Here is a 21148-nt window from a genome sequence, read left to right on the forward strand (position 1 = left end):
CGAGCTTGGTTCGAAGACCCCCGTGTCTGAGGCTCTGGGCATTCAGTTCCTGGCCTGCTTCTCCACCAGCTCCGCTCGCCCACCTGGTGCTGCCTTGTCTGGGACCCGGGCAGAGAACGGGCCTCCTGGGGGCAGGCAGAGGCTGTGTTTCCACCACTTCTGGAGCTCATCCAGGCTCTGGATGAGGGACAGAGCAGGCTGCCATCGACGCCTGAGTGGAGACTGGAGCTTGATTCACGGCTACCTGTGTGGGGAAGGAGACTGCCTGCGTCAGTCTGCAGCAGGAAAGGTGGGGTTGATGCTGGAAAGCCCAGAGTGGGTCGCAGAGGTTACCGCCAACCCCCAGGACATGACATCTGTGCTTGCCGAATGGTGAGAGACTGAGCCCAAATAAAAGGGCAGCGAATCCCAGGAGGCACAGGAACCCCGGTCTCCGGTGAGTGCAGCTCCCGCAGGTCAGCAGTCAGGTGAGACAGGTACACACACCTGAGCCAGACGGCCACACCCTCGGGGCTCTGTGCCTTTGTGCTATCTGTGGACCACCCACCCGGATACGGGGCTCATCACCGAGTGGGGTTGTACCAACTGCCAACCTTGGGGATGTTTATTTGTTTGAGATTTTCAAAAAGCAGATTTTTTCAGGAACTTGAGAACCAGATATAGATATTTTTTACTTTGGAAGACAGAAGTCTCAGGAGAATAAGAAAAGAAAAGGGACCAATTTTCCCTGTAGTGTTTTAATTTCGAGGAGGGGGCCATCCAGCACGGCTGAGGCACCAACACACAAGATTTCCTTAGAAATTCTCCAGGACAAGTGTTGGCCTCCTTGTTGGAATTCATTTTCTAAATATTAAGTAAAAGTTGCTGAAATTCTCTTGCGATTCTATGCAGGGAGGTGAGTGGCCCTGGTCCAACCCTCCCCATCCAGGCTGTAAGGGCTCCGAGGCCCTGGAATCACGTGAGCTCTTGGGTCCTTGGAGCAAAGGGGGCTGAGACAGGGCGAAGACATCACGTTTCCAGTGTCTGCAGGACCAGCCCCTGAAGGAGGTGACATTTTCTCTGACGACGCTGAAGTCACCCAGAAAGGGACGTTGCCTTGTGGGGAAGTGCGCTGTAACCCACCTCTGCTGTGTGATGGGGGTGATTCACTTGAGATCTCTGAGCCCCCTTTCCTCATTTAAGGGATGAAGCCAGGAACTGCCACACTTTGAGGAGTTGTATCAAAGGTCCGTTATCTCGAGAGAATGAAGAGCTGAACGCGGGGAAGGTGGCCCAGCGGGGGACGCTGCTGACCCAGGCAGGAAACAGGGACCTGGGCCAGCCACTGTGGGGCGTGTCCACGTGACAGGACCCCCGACGGGGGCAGGATGGAATAGGGTGGGGAAGTGGGAGGGTCTTCGTGACCAAACCTGGCGGGCCCCCAACCAGACTGGAAGGCACCCCGCCAAGGCAGCTGTTATCGTTATTATTGGAGGAAAGTTGAACTGAAGTTACTGCCGTTCGCCCCCTATCTGGAGCCTCAGCAGAGCACATCTAGCCCTCTAATCACGCGGCAGTCTCTCCCAGCAACCGGCCCCCATTCTAAGGCACAGGCCAAAGGTCCCCTCACTAATATAACAAAAACACCTTTACCGCCCTCAGCACTTAGGAAATTCCAAGGGTTTCAGGAGCTCTGTGCCAGGAGCAGTGGGTGAAGACCAAGTATATATTTCTGATTATAAATCACAGTATCCCAGGCATGAGCCGTCGAAACCCACAAATCTACCCTTTGCCAAACCCCGCGGGACGCACTGTGCAGGCACCTCGGCGGCAAAGGCAGGACTGGTGCCTCAGACGAGACGGGCCTCCCTCCTCACCCACCTGCGGGCAGCCGGGCTCCTTATTCGTGGAACACCTGGTAGCGGAAGTTGTCGGACTGGGTTTTGAGGTTGTATTTTCCGGTCGTTCTCTGGTAGCGCATGATGAGAAGGGCAGCTGGCCCCGCCACCAAGGCAAAGGCAGCCACCAGCATGAGGACCAGGTAACTGGCTCGCAGGCCCGGCTTTGCAGCTGGAGGTTCTCCTGCAGGGATGAAACAGGCGCAGGTGGGTGGTCTGCCCAAAGCAGCTCGGCCTTGTCGCAGCGGGGTCCCGGCATTGCCCCTGGATGGAGGGCTCGGGACGGGACGCACCCGCGATGGAGCAAGCTCTCACGCATCAGACGTTCAGCGTGCCCGTGCCCCCGCCCCAAGCCCGGGAGAGCACAGCAGCCAGGACAGGTCTGCCTGCCCACGTTCTGGATAATCACTGGCCAAGAGGAAGGAGGCCATGCGGGAGCCCCAGGATCTCCAGGTCGGGGCAGAGCGCTCAGCGTGCGCTGCACAGAGACACACGGTGCCCACACACTGCACAGCACCGGGAAGCTGGCCTTCCCCGCACTCAGGGACAGGAAAGCACAGGAGAGCCTGGACCCCAAACTGCTGAACACAGGGACTCAATAAACACTCATACACGCGGCCACATAGCAGCATATCCAGCACAGCCGAAAGGGGGAAACAGCCCCCAAATCCATCAAAGGATGAATGAATAAACAACACGTGGTCCATCCACCCAGTGGAATAATATTCGGCCATAAAAGGAACGAGATTCGGCCACAGGTTATGACATGGATGAGTCTTGAAAACACCCATTGTGCTGAGTGACAGGCATCCGTCTCCAAGGACCACACGTTGTCGTGTGACCCTGTTTCTAGGGAGACCAGAGACAGGAAGCCAAGCCAGGTAGTTTCAGGGGCAGGGGAAGGGCTGGGGAGTCACTCCCTCCTGTGGGCACGGAGCTGCTTCGGGTGATGCAAATGTTTTGAAGCTAGAGAAGGGTGGTGAAGGTGCTGAATTCTGCCCAATTATTTATTTTAAAACAGTTAACTTTATATTAGGTGAATTTTATCTCAATTTCACCACAGGAGCTTATCAGAAAGGTCTGGGTAGGAAAGCATTCCTGGACAATAAGGGACACTGGAGATCCCGTTTTCCATTTCTGGGGCTGTTTCCGGAAGTGGCCGCTGCTCCAGGTCTCCCAGTCATGGATCAGACGAGTGCAGACACCAAAGTGATTCAGCAATGGCCTAGAAGAGGCTCCCACCCGACTGCCTGGATGGTGGGCCAGCTGGAACCGGGCAACCCCCTCCTACAGAGGGAGGACCACACTGGGATAGGGATACTGGGGACAGTTGCTGGAGCGGCTGCAACCTCCCAAGGAACCTGAGGCCTCCAGACTCTGGGGCACCAGCTTCCTGACAACCCCTTCATGGCTGGATCTTAAATCCATCCTCCAGTGGGTGCTACAGTGAACCCTTCCCCCTCCTCCTGTGCCTCACGTAGGGGACCAACTTGTGAGCACAAGGGGGGCTGTCTGCCCTGAGGATGCTGGAGCAGAAAGGCAGAAGAGGCCCCCTTGTTGGCCCCGTGGAGCCCAGCCCCAGCCCCAGACTGGCAGCTACAGAGATGACCGAACGTGTTCGGTCGCTGCCTCTCCAGCTGGGTTTCTGTTCCCTGCAGCCGAGCACTCTTCACTGGCCACTGACTCAGAGCTGCTCCGAGTGGGGTCCACAGGCCGGTGCCGTCCACTGGTTACCATGGTCCAGGAATGGTTACTGGTCCAGGAGAGATGCTTACAACTAGAGAGGGAGCCTGTGTCGCAATGCAACCCGCGTCATCATTGGGGGTATTTTCTTAAACATAGTAACCACCTGTCAGTCCACGATAGACGAGATGCTTAAATGAAAGACACTGGTCGTCCCCCAGGATAGCAGGAGCAGGGCTGCCGTGACATCACGGCGGTGACGCCCATGATCAACCTTTTCACAAAGACACTAGCCTATCGCTGCTCTTGTGAAGGGGACACATCTTGGTGAGGGAGAGTGATGGAGGACCTCCTGGCACGCAAATAACCCAGGAGCAGGGTACGTATAACCCCGGCCCCTTGCAGAGGGTCCAGGTCCTTCCAGAGGTCTGAGGTCCAGCTCAGCTGTTCTCTGGGGGCACCCAGGCCCCTCACTTCTGAGCTGCCTCAATAATTGTTCCAGACCCTTCCCCCTGGGACATTTCAGGATCCCACGGACATTAATCTCAAACATTCTCTACCTCTTCACACAAAAAAACTCTAGTGAGTGAGAAATAATGTTCTCTATAAAGCAGATGGCCACGGATGATTTCCAAAAATGAAGTGCAAGAATTACAGTGCCGATATACGATTTGTCGGTAGCACAGATTCAGGAACGATTACCAGTTGGATGCTGCCTTAAAATTGCCAACACACAGTGTTATGTGTTGAAGTGTATCCCTCCAAAACACGTATGTTGAGTCCTAACCCCCAGTGCCTGAGAATGTGACCTTATTTGGAAATAGGGTCATTGCCGACATCTTTAGTTAAGTTATACTCAAGCAGAAGAGGCCCCTGATTCAACGACTGGTGTCCTTGTAAGAAGACAGAGACCTTCAGGAAAAGCCATGGGATACAGAGGCAGAGGCTGGAGGGATGCAACCACAAGCCAAGGCTGCCAGACCAGAACCACCAGAAGCTGGGAGAGAGGCCTGGAACGGACTCTCCCTCAGGGACTTCGGAAGGAACCAGCCCCGCCCACGCCATGACCTTGGACTTGGGTCTCCAGACTCTGAGAGAGTAGTTTCTGTTCTTTTAAGCCACCCGGTTTGTGATTCTTAGTTTCCTGCGTCACTAGCCCCAGAAAACTAACACCCGTGGTGTGAAGGCTGGGGTGGACTGATGCCTGGAAAGCAAGCCAGGGCAGCCCCTGGAGACCAAGGGTGGGTGGGTTAGGAAAAGGCTGGAACTGCTGGGAGAGGCCCAGCTTGTCCAGGTGATAGCTGTGTGAGCTTGGACAAGTTCCCTGAGATCTCCCAGAGTTCTCATTCTTCCCCAGAGTAGAAGTGATGTGATAGCAGGGGAGAGGTCATGGGTGCCCAGTGGGAGGGGCAGAGATAAAATCCCGGAGGTACTTGTCTGCCAGCCTCTTTTCACTCTGTCTCCAGCAGTATTTCTGTTACTACGCACTATTAAAATGCAATCACCTGCCTACCAGCTGAGAGATTCCAAGTTTCTAAATGATGTTTCTGTATATTTGTATGACACAGTTATGAAGCAAAAAAGCTAATAATACAATGAGAAAGAATGATGAACAAAATGAATAATTATAATCCTGTCATTGAGCTTGACCATCTATACCCTTACTGTGTTTGGGGTTCTCTGCAATGGCTGTGTCAGTGAAGTGCACTACCGGTTAGGAAGGATAATAAATAACACTTACCAGTGATTGCTATGGACAAGGCACTGTATGAACTAGGAAGTACCATCATCATTATTGTTGTCCCCATTTTACAGATGAGGCAAATGACGCAAAGGCAGCATGCCCAAAGTCAGACCCAAGTTTTGTCTCCAGGCAACCTAGCTCCTGCATCACAAATTTTAGCCTCACAGAGGATTTTTATTTACTGTAATCTTATTGGCCAGGTATGTAGGACTGTTGTAATAACTCCTATGATGTAGAGAAAAAGCACAGAGCCTGGCATACAGTAGTTAGAGGAGATAATGAATAAGTGGGTAGGTGAGTGGATGGATGGAGGAATGATGGCTGGCTGGACGGGACTCAGAAGACTCAGGAATATTCCTAAGAGCACACAGCTCAGAAGTATGAGAGCCTATATTTAAACACAGCCCTCCTGACTCCAAACCCAGTGTTTTTTCCACTCTGGTTTTGACATTATCTGTAATATCTATGAATAAAAAGAAGTTCTGTTTCTATAAATAAGAATGCAATTCACATACATTCTCTTTCATATTAGATCCATCAGTTCTCAGCCATTTAAGACAATGAAGAGGATAGGAAAAGCACATTGTCCCAGGACCCAGGCCAGCGATCATCCGAGGACGGGTGCAAACGCCAGGGCCTGGAATCCAGCTCCAGAGACATTGAGTTGGTTGGCCTGGGGCATGGCCTGGGACCTGGGACTTTTGTTTTCATTTCCAAAATCCTCTGCATGAGAACCAGCAGTTGAATATCACTGGCTAAGAAGACCTCCCTTGGGGCTTCCCTGGTGGCGCAGTGGTTGAGAGTCCGCCTGCCGATGCAGGGGCTGCGGGTTCGTGCCCCGGTCCGGGAAGATCCCACATGCCGTGGAGCAGCTGGGCCGGTGAGCCGTGACTGCTGAGCCTGCGCGTCCAGAGCCTGTGCTCCGCAATGGGAGAGGCCACAACAGTGAGAGGCCCGCTTCCCAAGCCCTGGTTAGCACACCCATCCCGGTTTACACCCTGCATCCAAAACCCGGAAGTTCCTGTATGGGAAAATAGAGAGGCAAGGAGGGCCATCCAAGTTAGGAAGAAAAACAATAAAAAAGGAAAGTCAACTGGGATTAGGTTTAGCCGAAAGGAAGAGAAAACCCCAAAAAAGCAGCGACAAGGAAAATGGAAGCTTATTTCTTTCTGGCATAAACATCGGAGGTCAGAGCCCAGGCCTGGCCCTGCAGCTTCGCTCCACGGTGTCCTGGGGCTCCCGGCTCCTGCCTCCACGGTGCTCATGCCCCCAGATGGCGGCTGCCTGCAGCCGCCTCCCCTGAATGTCAGGCAGCCGGGTGGGTACCGGATGTTTACAAGGCAGGCACACAGTGCTTTGTGACCACCTAGAGGGGTGGGAGGGAGGGAGGGAGACGCAAGAGGGAGGAGATACGGGGATATATGTATATGTATAGCTGATTCACTTTGTTATACAGCAGAAACTAACACACCATTGTAAAGCAATTATACTCCAATAAAGATGTTAAAAAAAAAGTTGTCACTTGACACTCTCTTTTGCATCTCATTAGCCAGAGCTCACCCATATGGCCACTCTTGCTATAAGGTCAGTTGGGAATTATAGTGTTTATTCCTGGCAGCCACCTGTCCCCTAAAAACTGGGGGTTCTATTACCATGGAAGGAGAAGAGAACAGATATTTGGGGACAGCTAGCAGTTTCTGAATCAATACCCAAGTTTAGTTGTCTAAACCAAGTCACCAGCTCACCTTCGGACCGAATCAGGGGTCCCCAGGACATCTGGTGCGTTGCAGAGGGCTCGCCGTTTCTCAGCGACCTAAAGTCGTCACAGTTCTGTAATTTTAAAAGGAGAAGAAGTACAAATTAGCTGAACAATGTTTATGAGAAATGTATCCACTATCAGGGTTGACACTCTGATTCGCACATGTTCTTTCCTGCCGGAAACGTCAAGTCACGTTTGTGCATCCTGGATGAGCTTGGTCAGGGGAGAAGGAGGAAGGGGGAGGCTGGACCACCTGGGCCTCGGGGCTGTGCAGGCAGGGTGCCCAACTGGATGGGGGAGGGCTGGGCAGCAGGAGGGTTGGAGGAAGCAAGATGTAGCCCCCTGTGCTGTCTCCAGTTTCCAGCTCTGGCCCCTTGGCCCCTGGGGGCATCGTCTCAGAGTCACCCTTTGTTCTCCACAGCCCGCGGCAGACACCTGCTCCTTTTAACACCTGGGCCTGATGAAAAGTTTCAATGACATGATAGAATCTGTCTACCATACACCTGCTATGGGGTGCATCGTGTTCCCCAAAAGATGTTGCAGTCCTAACCTCAGTACCTGTGGACGTGACCTTATTTGGAAATAGGGCCTTTGCAGATGATCGCGTTAAGATGAGGTCAGTAGGGTGGCCCTAATCCAATAGGGCTGTGTTCTTGCAAAAAGAGAACATTTGAACACAGACACAGATATGCACAGAGGGAAGACATGTGAAGACACAGGGAGAAGGTGACATCGATCAGTCAGGGAGCTGGACCTGGAACAGATTCTCCCACAGCCTCACAAGGAACAGCCCAGCCGACACCTTGATCTCGGACTTCCAGCCTCCAGACTGTGTGAGGATAGATTTATGTTATTTAAGCTGCCCAGCCTGCGGTACTTCATTACAGCAGCCGCAGGAAACCAATACAACACCCATCCTAGAGGAGCTTGGAAAGAAATACGTGAAGCTCATAGTGTAGAGAATTTGAGAACCGGCCGCTCCCTGTCAAAGCTGTCGTGGTCATTAACACCCTAGGGTTTCTAAGGGGCTGATGCAGGCTCGGAGCCCCTCAGTGGGCAGGCACCAGGAGTCTGTGTTCCTTTCCAGTAGACCTGCTGTTTGAGAAAAAGTGACAGCAAAATGAGGGCTCACTGGATTTCTTCTGCTGTGCATCCTGAGTGATGGCTGGCCCTGATCACCCAGGAAAACTGCCCAACTTTTGTAAGGAGCACAGGAACAAACGTGTCCCCAAAGGAGAGAGAAATATGCGGTTGCTGAACCAAAGGCCAACAGAGCCCTCCATGCCTTCCCCAGCCACAGGTGACACATGACAGTCACTTCACATACTTGTCTGTGGATGAAGAATAACTCTCCAACCCAGAAGTGCAAAGCACATTTCAAATTCAAAGTTCTGAGGAAATGAGAATGTAAAGTTATTCATAATCCCAGCATAAATGCTGAACGGGAAAGAACAAAAACCTGATGAAATAACCTAGTGGCTAGGATTCAACAGTGTGCCACCGACTTGCTAAAAATAATTTCAAATTAAAATAACATTTTTTACACCTAAGTATGCATTCGATCACCTCGAAGGAGAAGCATGACAGCACCATGACAAGGAAGGTCTGATGTGATGGCCAGTGGAATGGTATGGTCTAAGGAAGGACTCAAGTTAGCCCCCCAGCGACACTGGTCCTCACCCAGGACTGCCCACCATTAAAACCTCATTTCATGTCTTTTAAGGGCCAAGTCTGCAGGGCCCAGCACCTCCTCCCTGAAGTCTGGCCCCAGAAATGCCCAGGCCCTGGGCTTCTGATCACAGAGCAACCCTCCTCATAACAAAGAGGGTGAGTCCAGAGGTTTAGAACAGCAAAACACCTACTATTTTGCACGTGGTTCCAGGGGATTCCATGCAGATGCGGAGTTTGCAGTGCAGATAGACTATGGAGTTGTTGATGAAGGAAAAGATTTTCAGCTTAAACTGGGCCTTGTTGGAGTTCCCGTTCTCAATCACATTCGTGTGTGTGTTGGGGATAGGGCAGCTGGGAAGAGACAAAGCGACTCATTAGTTCTAAACTGGCCCTCCTGTCCTTGTTCCCAGGTGAGTTTCCTTACCGTGCACCTGAGTGCACACAGAGCATCCCCACTAGGATACAAGAAGGCAAGGATGGCTAGATCTCTGGTTCCCAAGAGGAGGCTCTCCTGAGGGCGTCACCTAAAACCCGGGTCTGCATCCATGCATGTCTGGAAATTCAGAGGGTCCAAAGAAGGCTACACAGAGGGGGTGGGTGCCCCTACCTGTTGTTAATGAAGCCAAACATGACCGGGTCCCTGGCATTGCTGGATGGCGTTGCCCAGCACTCGGTCAGGACCACCTTGAGGTTGCTTTTCTGTTTATAGAGCCCTACTTCAATCTTGACGTCATCACTGGCAGACACGGTATAATTTTGAGGAATAGGAGAGTCTCCAATAAATAACTGCATTTCGGTGACAAAACTTCCAGCGCCATGGAGGTCCTCGATGACGGTGTAAACTCTGCAAGAGGGAGCGTTTGCGGGCGGGGGTCTGCTTCTGTGACCCTCCTGTTCCCATTTCTCCCCAAAATACTCCAAAGAAAGATGGAATTAAAAGAAGACCACCCAAATGAGAATAAGAAAAGAAAGGCTTTTTTTTTTGAGCTGGCTAGAGCTGGGGTCAGCCCTGGTTACTAGAGTTTGGTGGAGACTCAAAAGCACGAAGAGAAGGGGTGAGCTTCACAGGGGAAAGGGGGAGAGAGGCGTGCCTTGATGGGGGCGTCCTACGTGACTGGCAAGGGGAACAGATGTGGCTTTCCCTGGTTGGCTCTAAACTGGAGATGGGGACAAACCTAGGGAAGCTGCCAGTTATTAATCAGGTCTTGGCCACTGCCTTTGGTATGTTCAGTCTCTCAGAAGCGTCCTCAAGTGATTAAAACCCTAAAGAAACCCCCAAGTGATGGTGCTGGGAGGAACGTGAGCTGCAGGGAATTGGGGAGACGCCTCTGCACTCACCCCCACTCCGGGGTGTAGCCCGATGACGTCAGGAGGTCATTCTGGAAGGCGCAGTGGATAGGGCTCAGGATTTTCAGGTGATGGATGATGCCCTCTGGGGACAGGTCGTTCCTCAGCGTGGTCCTCACCACCGTATTCGTCATGTTCTGAACGCAGACGGGACATGAGTGAGCTCCCGGGCCCCAGCAGGCCCCCAACATGTCTACGGACCACAGTTCTGGGTGCAGGGGTTGTTTAAAGCTTATCCCCCCAAATATGAAAACCTTGACAACTTTTTCCCAGTACAAATTGCAAAAGAGAACATAACGTCGTGACATCTGGTTTAGCCTACTTCCTGTACCCGCTTTCTTCATTAAAAGAGAACCAGAGACAAACTAGATCAGACGATACCCCAAACAATAGATTAGATTCTTCCCCAAATAATCCCCAGGTACACTTCTGAAAATTAGAGAGCAAGCCCTCACCAAAGAAATCGAGTTAAAATAAATCGGTTAAAGTCTGCAACTCATCAAACTGCATTCTTTCTAATTCTAGGGACACTAACACAGAACCAGGGGTCCGAGGGCAACCTAAAGAAAATGAATGTGGTCTGGAAGAGGACTCAGGGGTGTGAAATGATAACACAGCTCTTGCCTGTGGACACAAGTCTCCAGGGAGAATTGTGATGCCCGTTAGCGTTAATGAGGTTAAGGCCATTAAAAAAAAGTGCAGAGCTAATCAGTTTCATGCTAGAGAAATGCTGCCAGGGTCAGCTGGTATGAAGGCCTGGATACTCAGAATGTGAACGTTTATCAGGAAAAAGAGAAGATTTTCACGCAGTTGTATACCAGTACAAGAAGATGGGCTTGCCAACATCAAAGAGAGCTCCAAAATTTCTCCAGAGCCAAAAATAGTGATGAAGACCCTGGGATGGGCAATTTCATCATTGGATTCAGTGGAGAGCATTGTAGGAAGAGATTAAAATGTCTGTGAAAATTGCCACCATTATACTGAAGCTAAACATTTTGTTTGACAAAATGCCTGAAGTTGTAACCACCCATTTGAAGTGCTTTACTTGCTAGTGGCTTGGAGTTTGATTGTCCTGGTGGTGGCTTCTGCAAGATCAACACCCCTTACTGACATCTCCAAAAGTGTCACTAGAAGAACAGAGCACAGGGCCAGTCAAGCACAGCCTAGATGACCTGCCGTTGTAATGCTTACTATGCATAACGACTGGTAGTGGGCATTGCCCTGCTTCTGTTAAAGTCACTGGCCTTAACAGTTTAGAACTAGACAAGGGGAAATTTGTGTGAAATAGGTAAATCAGAGCCATCGAATGAAGAGGAAACAAGAGGCATGGTTGAAAATTACGCCAGTAAAGAAGTGTGGATTAGAGTTTGTAGAAATACACAGCCAAGTAAAGTAGAAGTTATTGGACTTCTTGGAGGATGAAAGAGCAAAGCAGAGTACGAGCTATATGACAAAGGGTCTAATCCCGATAAGGTTGCCAGGAGAACGTTTGCTGAAAATAGACATTTTGACACTAACAATGCTAATGGAACCTGTGCATCTGACAGACGAGAAATCTAATGGCCAAATAAGCCTTGACGTGAGTGGGTCTGAGAACAAAACATCGTCTGTAGGGCAAAGCTTGGAGGAGCAGGAAGGGAATTGTCTACTCTCCAATGATCTGAAAGTCCCTGAAGAGAAGGACCTTTTGATTCTCTTTCCTTCTACAGCTACTGCATCTACTCCTTACTTGCTGTTTTTTAAGAAATTATAGAACAAGTGCATTTTCCTTGTGTGCATATTAAACAGACCTGGACAAACTGATAAAGTTGTTTACATCAAAGAGTCTATGCCTCTTGAACATCATACTCAATGGTGAAAAGCTAAAAGCATTTCCTCTAAGGTCAGGAATAAGACAAGGATGCTCACTGTCACCACTTTTATTCAACATAGTATTGGAAGTCCCAGCCACAGCAATCAGAAAAGAAAAAGAAATAAAAGGAATCCAAATTGGAAAGGAAGAAGTAAAACTGTCACTATTCGAGAGGTAGACTCTGGTAGACACAGAGATGTCCCATTCAGATCCCTCTTCAAGGAAAGACTTGCTGCCCAGCTGTGAGCTGTGCAGTCAGCAGATGGTCTCCAACTGTCAGCTTCTTCAGGGTCAGCCTCACCAGAGATCATGCCCTTCCCAGGGCAGGCTGCTTCAGGGCTAAAAGGATGAGGACATATAAAGGAATGGCTGTTTTGTCCTGCAAGCTTCCTGCTGGGTTGACCCAATGCTTGTGTCCCCATAAAACCTGTCTGTTGAAACCTAATCCCCAGTGTGATAGTATTCGGAGGTAAGGCCTTTGGGGGAGATTAGTGCCCTTACAAAAGAGACCTCAGAGAACTCCCTTGTCCCTTCTGCCATGTGAGGTTATAGCAAGAAGACAGCTGTGTGACCCAGGGCTCTCATTAAAACAAACAAAAAAACTGTCACTGTTTGAAGATGACATGATACCATACATAGAAAATCCTAAAGACACCACCAAAAAACCTCATCTATGAATTTGGTAAAGTTGCAGAAACAAAATTAATATATAGAAATCTGTTGCATTTCTGTACACTAACAACAAACTATCAGAAAGAGAAAAGAACCTCATTTACAATCACATCAAAAAAACAAAATACCTAGGAATAAATCTAACTAAGGAGGTAAAAAGACTTGTACTCAGAAAACTGTAAGACACTGATGAAAGAAACTGAAGACAACACAAATAGATGGATAGATATACGTATTAATGGATTGGAAGAATTAATATTGTTAAAATGACCATGCTACCCAGGGCAATCTACAGATTCAGTGCAATCCTTATTAAAATATCAATGGCATTTTCCACAGAACTAGAACAAAAAAATTCTAAAATTGGTATGGAAAAACAAAAGACCCCAAATAGACAAAACAATCTTTAGAAAGAAGAACAAAGCTGGAAGTATCACACTTCCTGGCTTTAGACTATACTACAAAGCTACAGTAATCAAAATAGCATGGTACTGGCACAAAACAGACACACAGATCAATGGAACAGAACAGAGAGCCCAGGAATCAACCTACACTTATATGGACAATTAATCTACAAGAAAGGAGGAAAAAATATACAATAAGGAAAAGTCAGCTTCTCCAATTAATGGTGTTGGGAAAACTGGACAGCTACATGCAAAAGAATCAAACTGGACTTCTCACTCACACCATGCACAAAAATAAATTCAAAATGGATTAAAGACTTAAATGTAAGACCTGAAACCATAAAACTTCTAGAAGAAAACATAGGCAGTATGCTGTTTGACATCAGTCTTAGTAATATTTTTTTTGATATGTCTCCTCAGGCAAGGGAAACAAAAGCAAAAATAAACAAATGGTACTACATAAACTAAAACTTGCACAATGAAGGAAACTATCAACAAAACAAAAAAGGCCACCTACTGAATGGGAGAAGATACTTGCAAATAATATATCTGATAAGGGATTAATATCGAAAACATACAAAGAGCACATATAACTCAACATCAAAAAACAAACAACCCAATTAAAAAATGGGCAGAGGATCTGAAATATATACATATTTATACATATATATATAATGGAATACTACTCAGCCATATAAAAGAATGAAATCTTGCCATTTGTAGCAACATGGATGGACCTAGAGGGTATTATGCTAAGTGAAATAAGTCAGACAGAAAAAGACAAATACTGTATGTTACCCCTTATATGTGGAATCTAAAAAAAACAAAACAAATGAACAAACATAACAAAACTGAAACAGTTATAGATACAGAGAACAGGTGGTTGCCAGAAGGAAGGGGGGGAGGATGAGAGAAATAGGTGACAGAGATTAAGAGGTAAAAACTTCTAGTTACAAAATAAATGAGTCATGGGTATGAAATGTACAGTGTGGGGAATATAGTCAATAATCATGTAATATCTTTGCATGGTGATATATCGGAGCTAGACTTACCGTGGTGATCATTTTGAAATGCATAGAAACATGAATCACTATGTGTGTAACAGGAACTAACACAGTGTTGCAGGTCAATTATGCTTCAGAAACAAACAAACCAACCCACAGAAAAAGAGGCCAGATTTGTGGTCACCAGAGGAGGGAGTGAGGGAGGGGGAATTGGATGAAGGTGGTCAAAAGGTACAAACTTCCAGTTATAAGATAAAGAACTACTAGGGATGTCATGTACACGATAAATATAATTAGCACTGCTGTACTTTATACATGAAAGTGGTGAAGAGGGTAAATCCTCAGAGCTCTTACCCCAAGGAAAAAATTTTTTTCTCTTTCTTTAATTTTGTATCTATATGAGATGACAGATGTTCATTTAAACTGCAATAATCATTTCATGATGTATTAAGTCAAAGCATCAGGCTGTACGCCTGAAACTTATACAGTCTGTGTGTCAATTACATCTCAATAAAACGGGAATAAAAGCTTTTTTAAAAAGAATCTTTAGCTCTTGGTTATTATTAGTCTCTCTAAGTTTTTATACAAATGCTGAAATTAGAATGATTGACAGTCATGATAATTTTTAGAGTTCATTTTCCTTGGTAGAGACTCCTAATGCATTAGCTTCTGGGCACAAAGGTGTATAGGTTCTTAATTGAACGATCCAAAATGGGAACATTGAAACACTTGAATTGATGCTATATTCTTTGTTTGCTTTTTAAAATAAAGCGCTTGTGTTCATAGCTCATATTTTTAATTATCTGCATGATGTTTACAGGTCCTGTGGTTTCTTCAGCTCAGAAGCAGACCCTCATTCAGCACATTTAGTTTTCCAATAGCCATGAAGCCACATCTCGGATGGGCTGTATTAGAGACACCAAGTTTAGAACATGTGTCCTCACAGTGGTGGACATTATGTGCCTTGACTCACTTTGAAAAATGCCTCAGAAAACCTGGACAGTCCCCTGCTATCTTCACAAGACTTTTACACGTATTTATGAAGATGATTCTGTACTTCGTGACTCTTTGGGGCACGGGCTAATTTCTCTCTTCCTAGATATACTCTAAGCCATCTGAATATGGTATATCAAACTGAGAAGTGAGACCTTAAATTTAACATAAACATAGATAGTATGAAACATAGTTTGATGTATATAGTACATTAAACTGAGAGATGAGACCTTAAATTTATCGTAAACATAGATAGTATGAAACATAGTTTGATGTATATAGTACATTAAACTGAGACATGAGACCTTAAATTTAACTTTTTTTAAAAACAAGGAGGTGGATAAAATTTAACCCCCTTCTCCCCAAAAAGGAGGAAGAACCTGCTAACTGTACGTAATCTGTTGTATTTGTATAAGTAAGTCTCCAGGGGGAATCTCAGTTTTTGACAAATTTCAAAACACAGAAGAGCTCCTGTGGTTTCCAGGGCCTGGATGACTCATAAAAGATGAATTTCCCTCTGCTCTGAAAGGACCCTGAATTTTACTGAATTTAATTGCTAAACCAGGTGTTTGTCTAGCTCGGAAAAACAAGCAAGTGGGAGAGCTGACCCCTGCAGCCTTGTGTCTGTGCCTCCGTGTAGGAGGTGCTGACTCCCCCGAGGGCAGCCTGGCCAGCCCATCGCACCTGAGCACTGCCGGCAAGAGTGTCTTATTTCCTAGCATCTCTCACTTGAGGTCTGTAGGTCCTGCACCAACGTGGACCTGAGAACCACAGCGGCAGCTCTGCCAGCACCTGTGCCCGCCCCCCGCCAGCTGTGTGCAGACTGGCTCAGAACTGAAGTCGCCCAGAAGCTGCGGTCCCCCGCACTCTGCACCCCCCACCATGGCTGCTCACCCCTCTCCGTGCGCCCACCTCCAGGTGAGAGTCTTAGGCATCTTTAAGAAAGAGAAGCCAAACCCTGGTTATTTTTCAGCTGTGCTGGCTGAAGGGGTTGGAGGGGGACTGACGAAGGCTATGGTCACTGGAAACGTCCCGGTTGGTCCGTCAACCCAGCGGCCCTGTGTGTGGGTCTGAGGGCCACCCCACTCCCGTCAAGGGGAAGGTGGAATCACGCCTGAGGGCGGCCAGCCGGGCCCACAGGTGCGCGTGGTCTTCCAGCTGCCCGGCCAGCCCTCGCCCTGGGTCTGGCCTCCAGGCAGGCTGGTACCTTGGAGCTGCCTTTGCGCCCGTGCCCCGTGTCCCCTGCCTGCCCTTCCCGGGTCTCTTCTGCGAGAAGTCTCCCACTGTGTCTCCCCTGGCTCCCCTCCCCAGGGCTCTTCCTACTGAAGCCCACACCAGCTCTGAGCCTTTCAGCCTGCGATGTCGCCTCCCTGTGCCCTTGACCTGGGGTCATCAGCAAGCCTAGCCCATCCAGTGCCTGGGCTCACCTGCCCCACGAGGGAGCCCACCCAGGGCTCCAACCAGAGCCTCTGAGGGTGATGGTCCCTTGCCCACCCCGTGCCGTCGAGGCCCCTGGAGACGCAGAGTCGCAGAGGCCTCAGGGCTGGTCCTCGGAGGCCAGGAGACCTTGACCTTGACCACCGGCCCCATAGACCTTGGTGAGCCTCCAGGTCCCACCGGTTAAACGTGGATGACAATACCTGACCTGGGGGTGATGAGGGGGCTAGATACCCAGCCAGCAGGCCCTTGGGTTTCTCAAGGCCCGGTTCCCTCTCCACCCCTGTGCTAGGAAGCAAGGCCGAAGACCCCCGCCCAGCCCAGCAGCACAGCGTCCCTGACGACCACCTTCCCCACAGTGCCACGGCCGGGCCCCTGCTGAGACCCTCCCCCAGCCCACCTCCCACAGGAGACCCTTCCCCTTTTGGCCGCCGTCCCACCCAGGGCCCAGCCGTCTGCTGGCCAGAGCCACTCAGACACCCTCCACCTTGTAAATCCTCCCCCATTTCTGGCCTCCCTCATCCAGCTATCTGCACTTGCCCCCTGGGGTCGTGGTGCACCCCCCGTACACCCCTTGGGACCACTTCAGCCTCCTTCCAGAAGGCCCCTCCCCCCACCCCCGGGCCCAGGAAGCCCAGCCCCACCCTGCTCTACTGGGTTATGGTACCTCCTGTGCCAGGACCTCACGTCTCTCCAGGGACAACACCGCCCGATGCTGCTCCCGCTTCCCCCATGCCCAGCACTGGCTGAACCCATGGAAGGCGCTGTGTCTGCCTGGCATGGCCTTGAAAGCAGGGGCCAAGCGTGGGGAGCGGGAAGGATGGGGGGTGAGGGGTGCAGGAGTGTCACTATGGCCTAGAGGCAGCATTTGAAGACACAGGACCTGGAGCCATCAGCCCACCACGTGACGAACGCTGCAAACCAGAGATGCTGACATGGCCCGGGACCCTCAGCACGTGGGGGAGGCGTCCCCACCAATGTACGGGCACACACAACCATTCACACATTCTGCACAAACACACTCCCACACGCACACGCACACACACACACACGCTCGCCGACATACATGCACACGAACATGTTTTCATATGCGTGCACATGTGTACACAGGCACACACGTTCACGCACAGGCTCCCGGCTTTCCTGCCCTTTCTTCTCCCCCACTGGCTCTCCATCCCGCCTGTGCATCAAAATCACTGGGAGGCTTTTGTAAACCCTGACTTTCCACCAGAATCCCTGCACCAGGGTGCAGCCTGGTCCCCGGTGAGAGCTCGGTCCTATTCTAACCCTCGGCTGGGTCCTCCTGCGCTTACAGTCGGAGGCCTCGGGGTGCAGGGTCTTCCTGGCCCCCCAGGCCACACATGGACCCTCCCCGGATCGAGATCCAGACTCCCGGAGCCCCCTCCCCGCGCCCCATGGTGGGTCTGAGCCCGGCCTCACACTCTGCATGACGGTTCCGCACTCGCCCCACGCGGCCACCAGGATCACGTGCGTGCTGTTGTGGTCGCTGACATTGCAGGACGGGTGTCCCAGGTACAGGGAGGATTCAGGGATGGACTCCTGCTGCAGGAAGCGCTTCTGGATGGCGATGGCCACCTTCTCGATCTCACAGAGCACCCTGACAGCCCCGGTCAGGTTCAGCCGCGGGGACAGGCCCTGGGGGGCTGGGCGGGCACCCTGCACTGAGACAGCCCCAGGTCCTGCTGGGGTAGGGGGCTGCTCTGGGCCAGTGGCCTGGGTTGTGTTGCCAGGAGAGTCGGCTGCAAGACATGAGGAGACAAAGGCATAGGGTGGGTCTGTGCTTCGGGACAGCCATGTGAGCCTGGCCAGCGACGTGGTACAAGGCAGGGGCGGGGCAAGGGGCAGACAGCAGACGGACCACTCCGCACCCTGCAGCAGCGCACCCCGGGGCCGCACATGCCAGCAGAGCCACACACATGCGTGTTGCACGTTCCTGCCAGCCCAGGCAGCTGGGCCTGCCCTGGTTCACCGTGGCCCCTGTGGCTGGAGAACTGAGGGGTCCCCTGCCCGCCCAGACTCTCCCAGGCTGACACTGGGCATGTGCTGAACCCATGGGCTTGGGATCAGCCATCACTCCTGGGGGCCCCTGAGTCTTATCTCTAAAGTGGGTTAATGAAGTTCGCTCTCTGGATCCTTGCGTCCCTTGTTCCTACTCCAGCTTCCTGCTTCCCTAAAGCATGCTGGGTTTCGACCTCTAGAAGAACACGAGCCTCTGTAAGAGCATCCACCGTCCTCGGAGGGCAGACCCAGGACACACCTCAGCCCTCCCTGAGCCTCCTCTATGGCCCGGCTCTGCTGCCTGCCGCCCCGGCACCTGCCCTCTCATCTCAAGATGCTGCTCACCTGGCTCCCCAGCCCCAGGATGCAGTCCAAACCCCTGCTCATGGCGTTCACAGCCTTCTCGACTGGCCTCACCCGGCCTCGCTGGGCGGGGTACTCCCCCTCTCTCCCACCCACCTCCTGTAGGCATCACGCTGCAGCCAGCACACGCTGCGTGCCTGGACCATGCCCGCCTTCAACAGCTCTGTTCTTACTGTTGCACCCACCCACCACACCCTGCCCCACCGCAGCCCCCTCTGCTGGTGCCGTCGGAGCCATCCTTTAAGACTAGCTCAAAGACACCTCTTCCAGGAAGCCTTCCCTGACCACACTCAAGGGACTGAAACAACTTAGTCTCCTCGGGGCCTCCTGCTTCTGCCTCAAGTAGAGCATATTCCATATTCCTTCAGACACTGTGTTCACTCCTATAAACATGTCTCCTCTACTTGACTGCAGATCCCTGGATGGCAGGGGCCATCTCAGAGTCAACAGTGAATCCACGAAAGCCCCATTTAATGGGAAAAGTGCTGCGTGGACAGTGGGTCTGAGTAGAAACGCTTCCATGTCATGTGTCATTTGTCACACAGGCTGTATGTTTTGCAAGATCATCTTTTAGCATCTGAGAGGACGCACCTGAGTTGATGTGTATATTTTCTCATCAAGGGCATCAGAAGAAGCACTTGGAGATGAGGCACCACCCAGAAGGCTGGAGGGATGTGGAAGGATGGGGCGGCACAGGCATGTGCACACGTGTACACACACGTGCACACAGGCATTGCACACGTGCACACACATGCACGTGGGCACATATGCATGCTTGCACGTGTTCGTACACACGGAAACTTGCCCAAGACATAGAAATATGCCAATCTCGTTTAGAAAAGATGCACTTTGGGGACGAACGTCCTTCAAAGAACAGACTACCTGAGCGTATTCCAGACAAGGGATCCTGAGACTATTACCTTCGCAGGGTCTTCCAGAATATTCCACGGGGAGGTCGGGGGTGCCTCCCTCGCAGCTGCAGGTGAAGGACCCCAGGCTGTTGCGGCAGGAGGAGCCCGGGGCGCAGTCATCCTCCCCGCTGTCGCACTCGTCGTAATCTGGAGCGTTTAGGAAACAAGACATGAAACCCTCACAGGAGGCCTGAGAATCGCGGCTCTGCCCACTGTTTACAGGCAGCCTGCATCTCGGGAACCAAGGTTAAAATTATCAAATGATAGCAAAGATGGCCAGTTCTGCAGGGTTCGGGAGACAGGGTGGTACCCTGATTTTCTGCCGGGTATGGGGGTGAGAGGCAGGTGGCAGGAAGTCTGCAGGGGCTGTTCTGGAAGCAGGATGATGGGGGCGGATGGGAGGCGGGGAGGGTGAAGGCAGCTCAGCATCCGCTCAGCTGCCTGGAGACCAGGAGACCAATGGGCCCCACCTGGACCCTGGTATCAGGCAGAGGGACCCCGGCACACACTTGCTTTCACCTCTAAGCTCAGTTACTTACCTTATGAACCATAATGCGGCTTTACTGCAGAAAATGGGTAAAAACCAGGACAGCTTAGCAAAGAAAATAAAATGACCCCTTGAGGCCACCTCCCAGACGTAAGTGTTTGCATGTTGGTGTATTCCTTTCCAGCCTTTCGAAAGGCAGACTGCAATGCAGCTAAGATCACGTTTTATACACAAATGTGAGTCCAGCTTCCATCCCATTTCCTTGGGTCAGGAATATTTTCTATCTCAGCAAACCTCATTTTTAATAATTGCCTGACAGTCCATGGCATGGATTACCAAAATTGACTTACTATCTTCCCTATTACGGGACTGTGGGTTATTTCCAATCTTCTGCTTTTAAAGATGAATGTCTTTACATGTAAACTATAGTCCACACTGAGTTCTGTTTGCTTAGGATGGAGTCCTGTAAGTGTTGTGATACAGGGGCTACATGCAATGAGCAGGATAAAACATTAAGGAAGAAAGACAAATATCATATGATAGAGCTTATCGGTGGAATCTAAAAAATTGGTACAAGGGAACTTATTTACAAAACAGAAATAGAGTCACAGATGTAAAAAACAAACTTATGGTTTCCCAGGGTGTGAGGAAGGGATAAATTGGGAGATTCGGACTGACATATACACACTACGATATATAAAATAGGTAACTAATAAAGACCTGCTGTAGAGCACAGGGAACTCTATTCAATACTCTGTAATGACTCTATGGGAAAAGAATCTAAAAAGGAGTGGATAGGTATATATGTATAACTGATTCACTTTGCTGTACAGCAGAAACTAACGCAACATTGTACATCAACTGTACTCCACTAAAAATTAAAAAAACAAAAACACAAAGTTAAAAAAAAACCAAAAAAACAAAG

The 21148-nt window shown here is 50.2% G+C and overlaps 1 protein-coding gene across 2 annotated transcripts in view; it reads right to left on the reverse strand.

The window, feature by feature from the left end:
* Positions 1-1879: 1879 nt before the first annotated feature.
* UMODL1 (uromodulin like 1) overlaps positions 1880-21148 on the reverse strand; it is a 60778-nt gene continuing 41509 nt past the window's right edge. For both annotated transcript variants that reach the window (XM_027090913.1, XM_027090832.1), the window contains 7 exons: positions 19746-19883; positions 17884-18203; positions 10073-10218; positions 9342-9578; positions 8926-9085; positions 7050-7134; positions 1880-2061 (listed from right to left, as the gene is read on the reverse strand). In XM_027090913.1, the coding sequence (XP_026946714.1) occupies positions 1880-2061; positions 7050-7134; positions 8926-9085; positions 9342-9578; positions 10073-10218; positions 17884-18203; positions 19746-19883 (1268 nt within the window). The remainder of the gene's footprint in view (positions 2062-7049; positions 7135-8925; positions 9086-9341; positions 9579-10072; positions 10219-17883; positions 18204-19745; positions 19884-21148) is intronic.

Source organism: Aethalodelphis obliquidens, unplaced genomic scaffold (assembly GCF_003676395.1).
Source record: "Aethalodelphis obliquidens isolate GAN/ISIS:26980383/991018 unplaced genomic scaffold, ASM367639v1 scaffold1, whole genome shotgun sequence".
Lineage (NCBI taxonomy): Eukaryota > Metazoa > Chordata > Mammalia > Artiodactyla > Delphinidae > Aethalodelphis > Aethalodelphis obliquidens.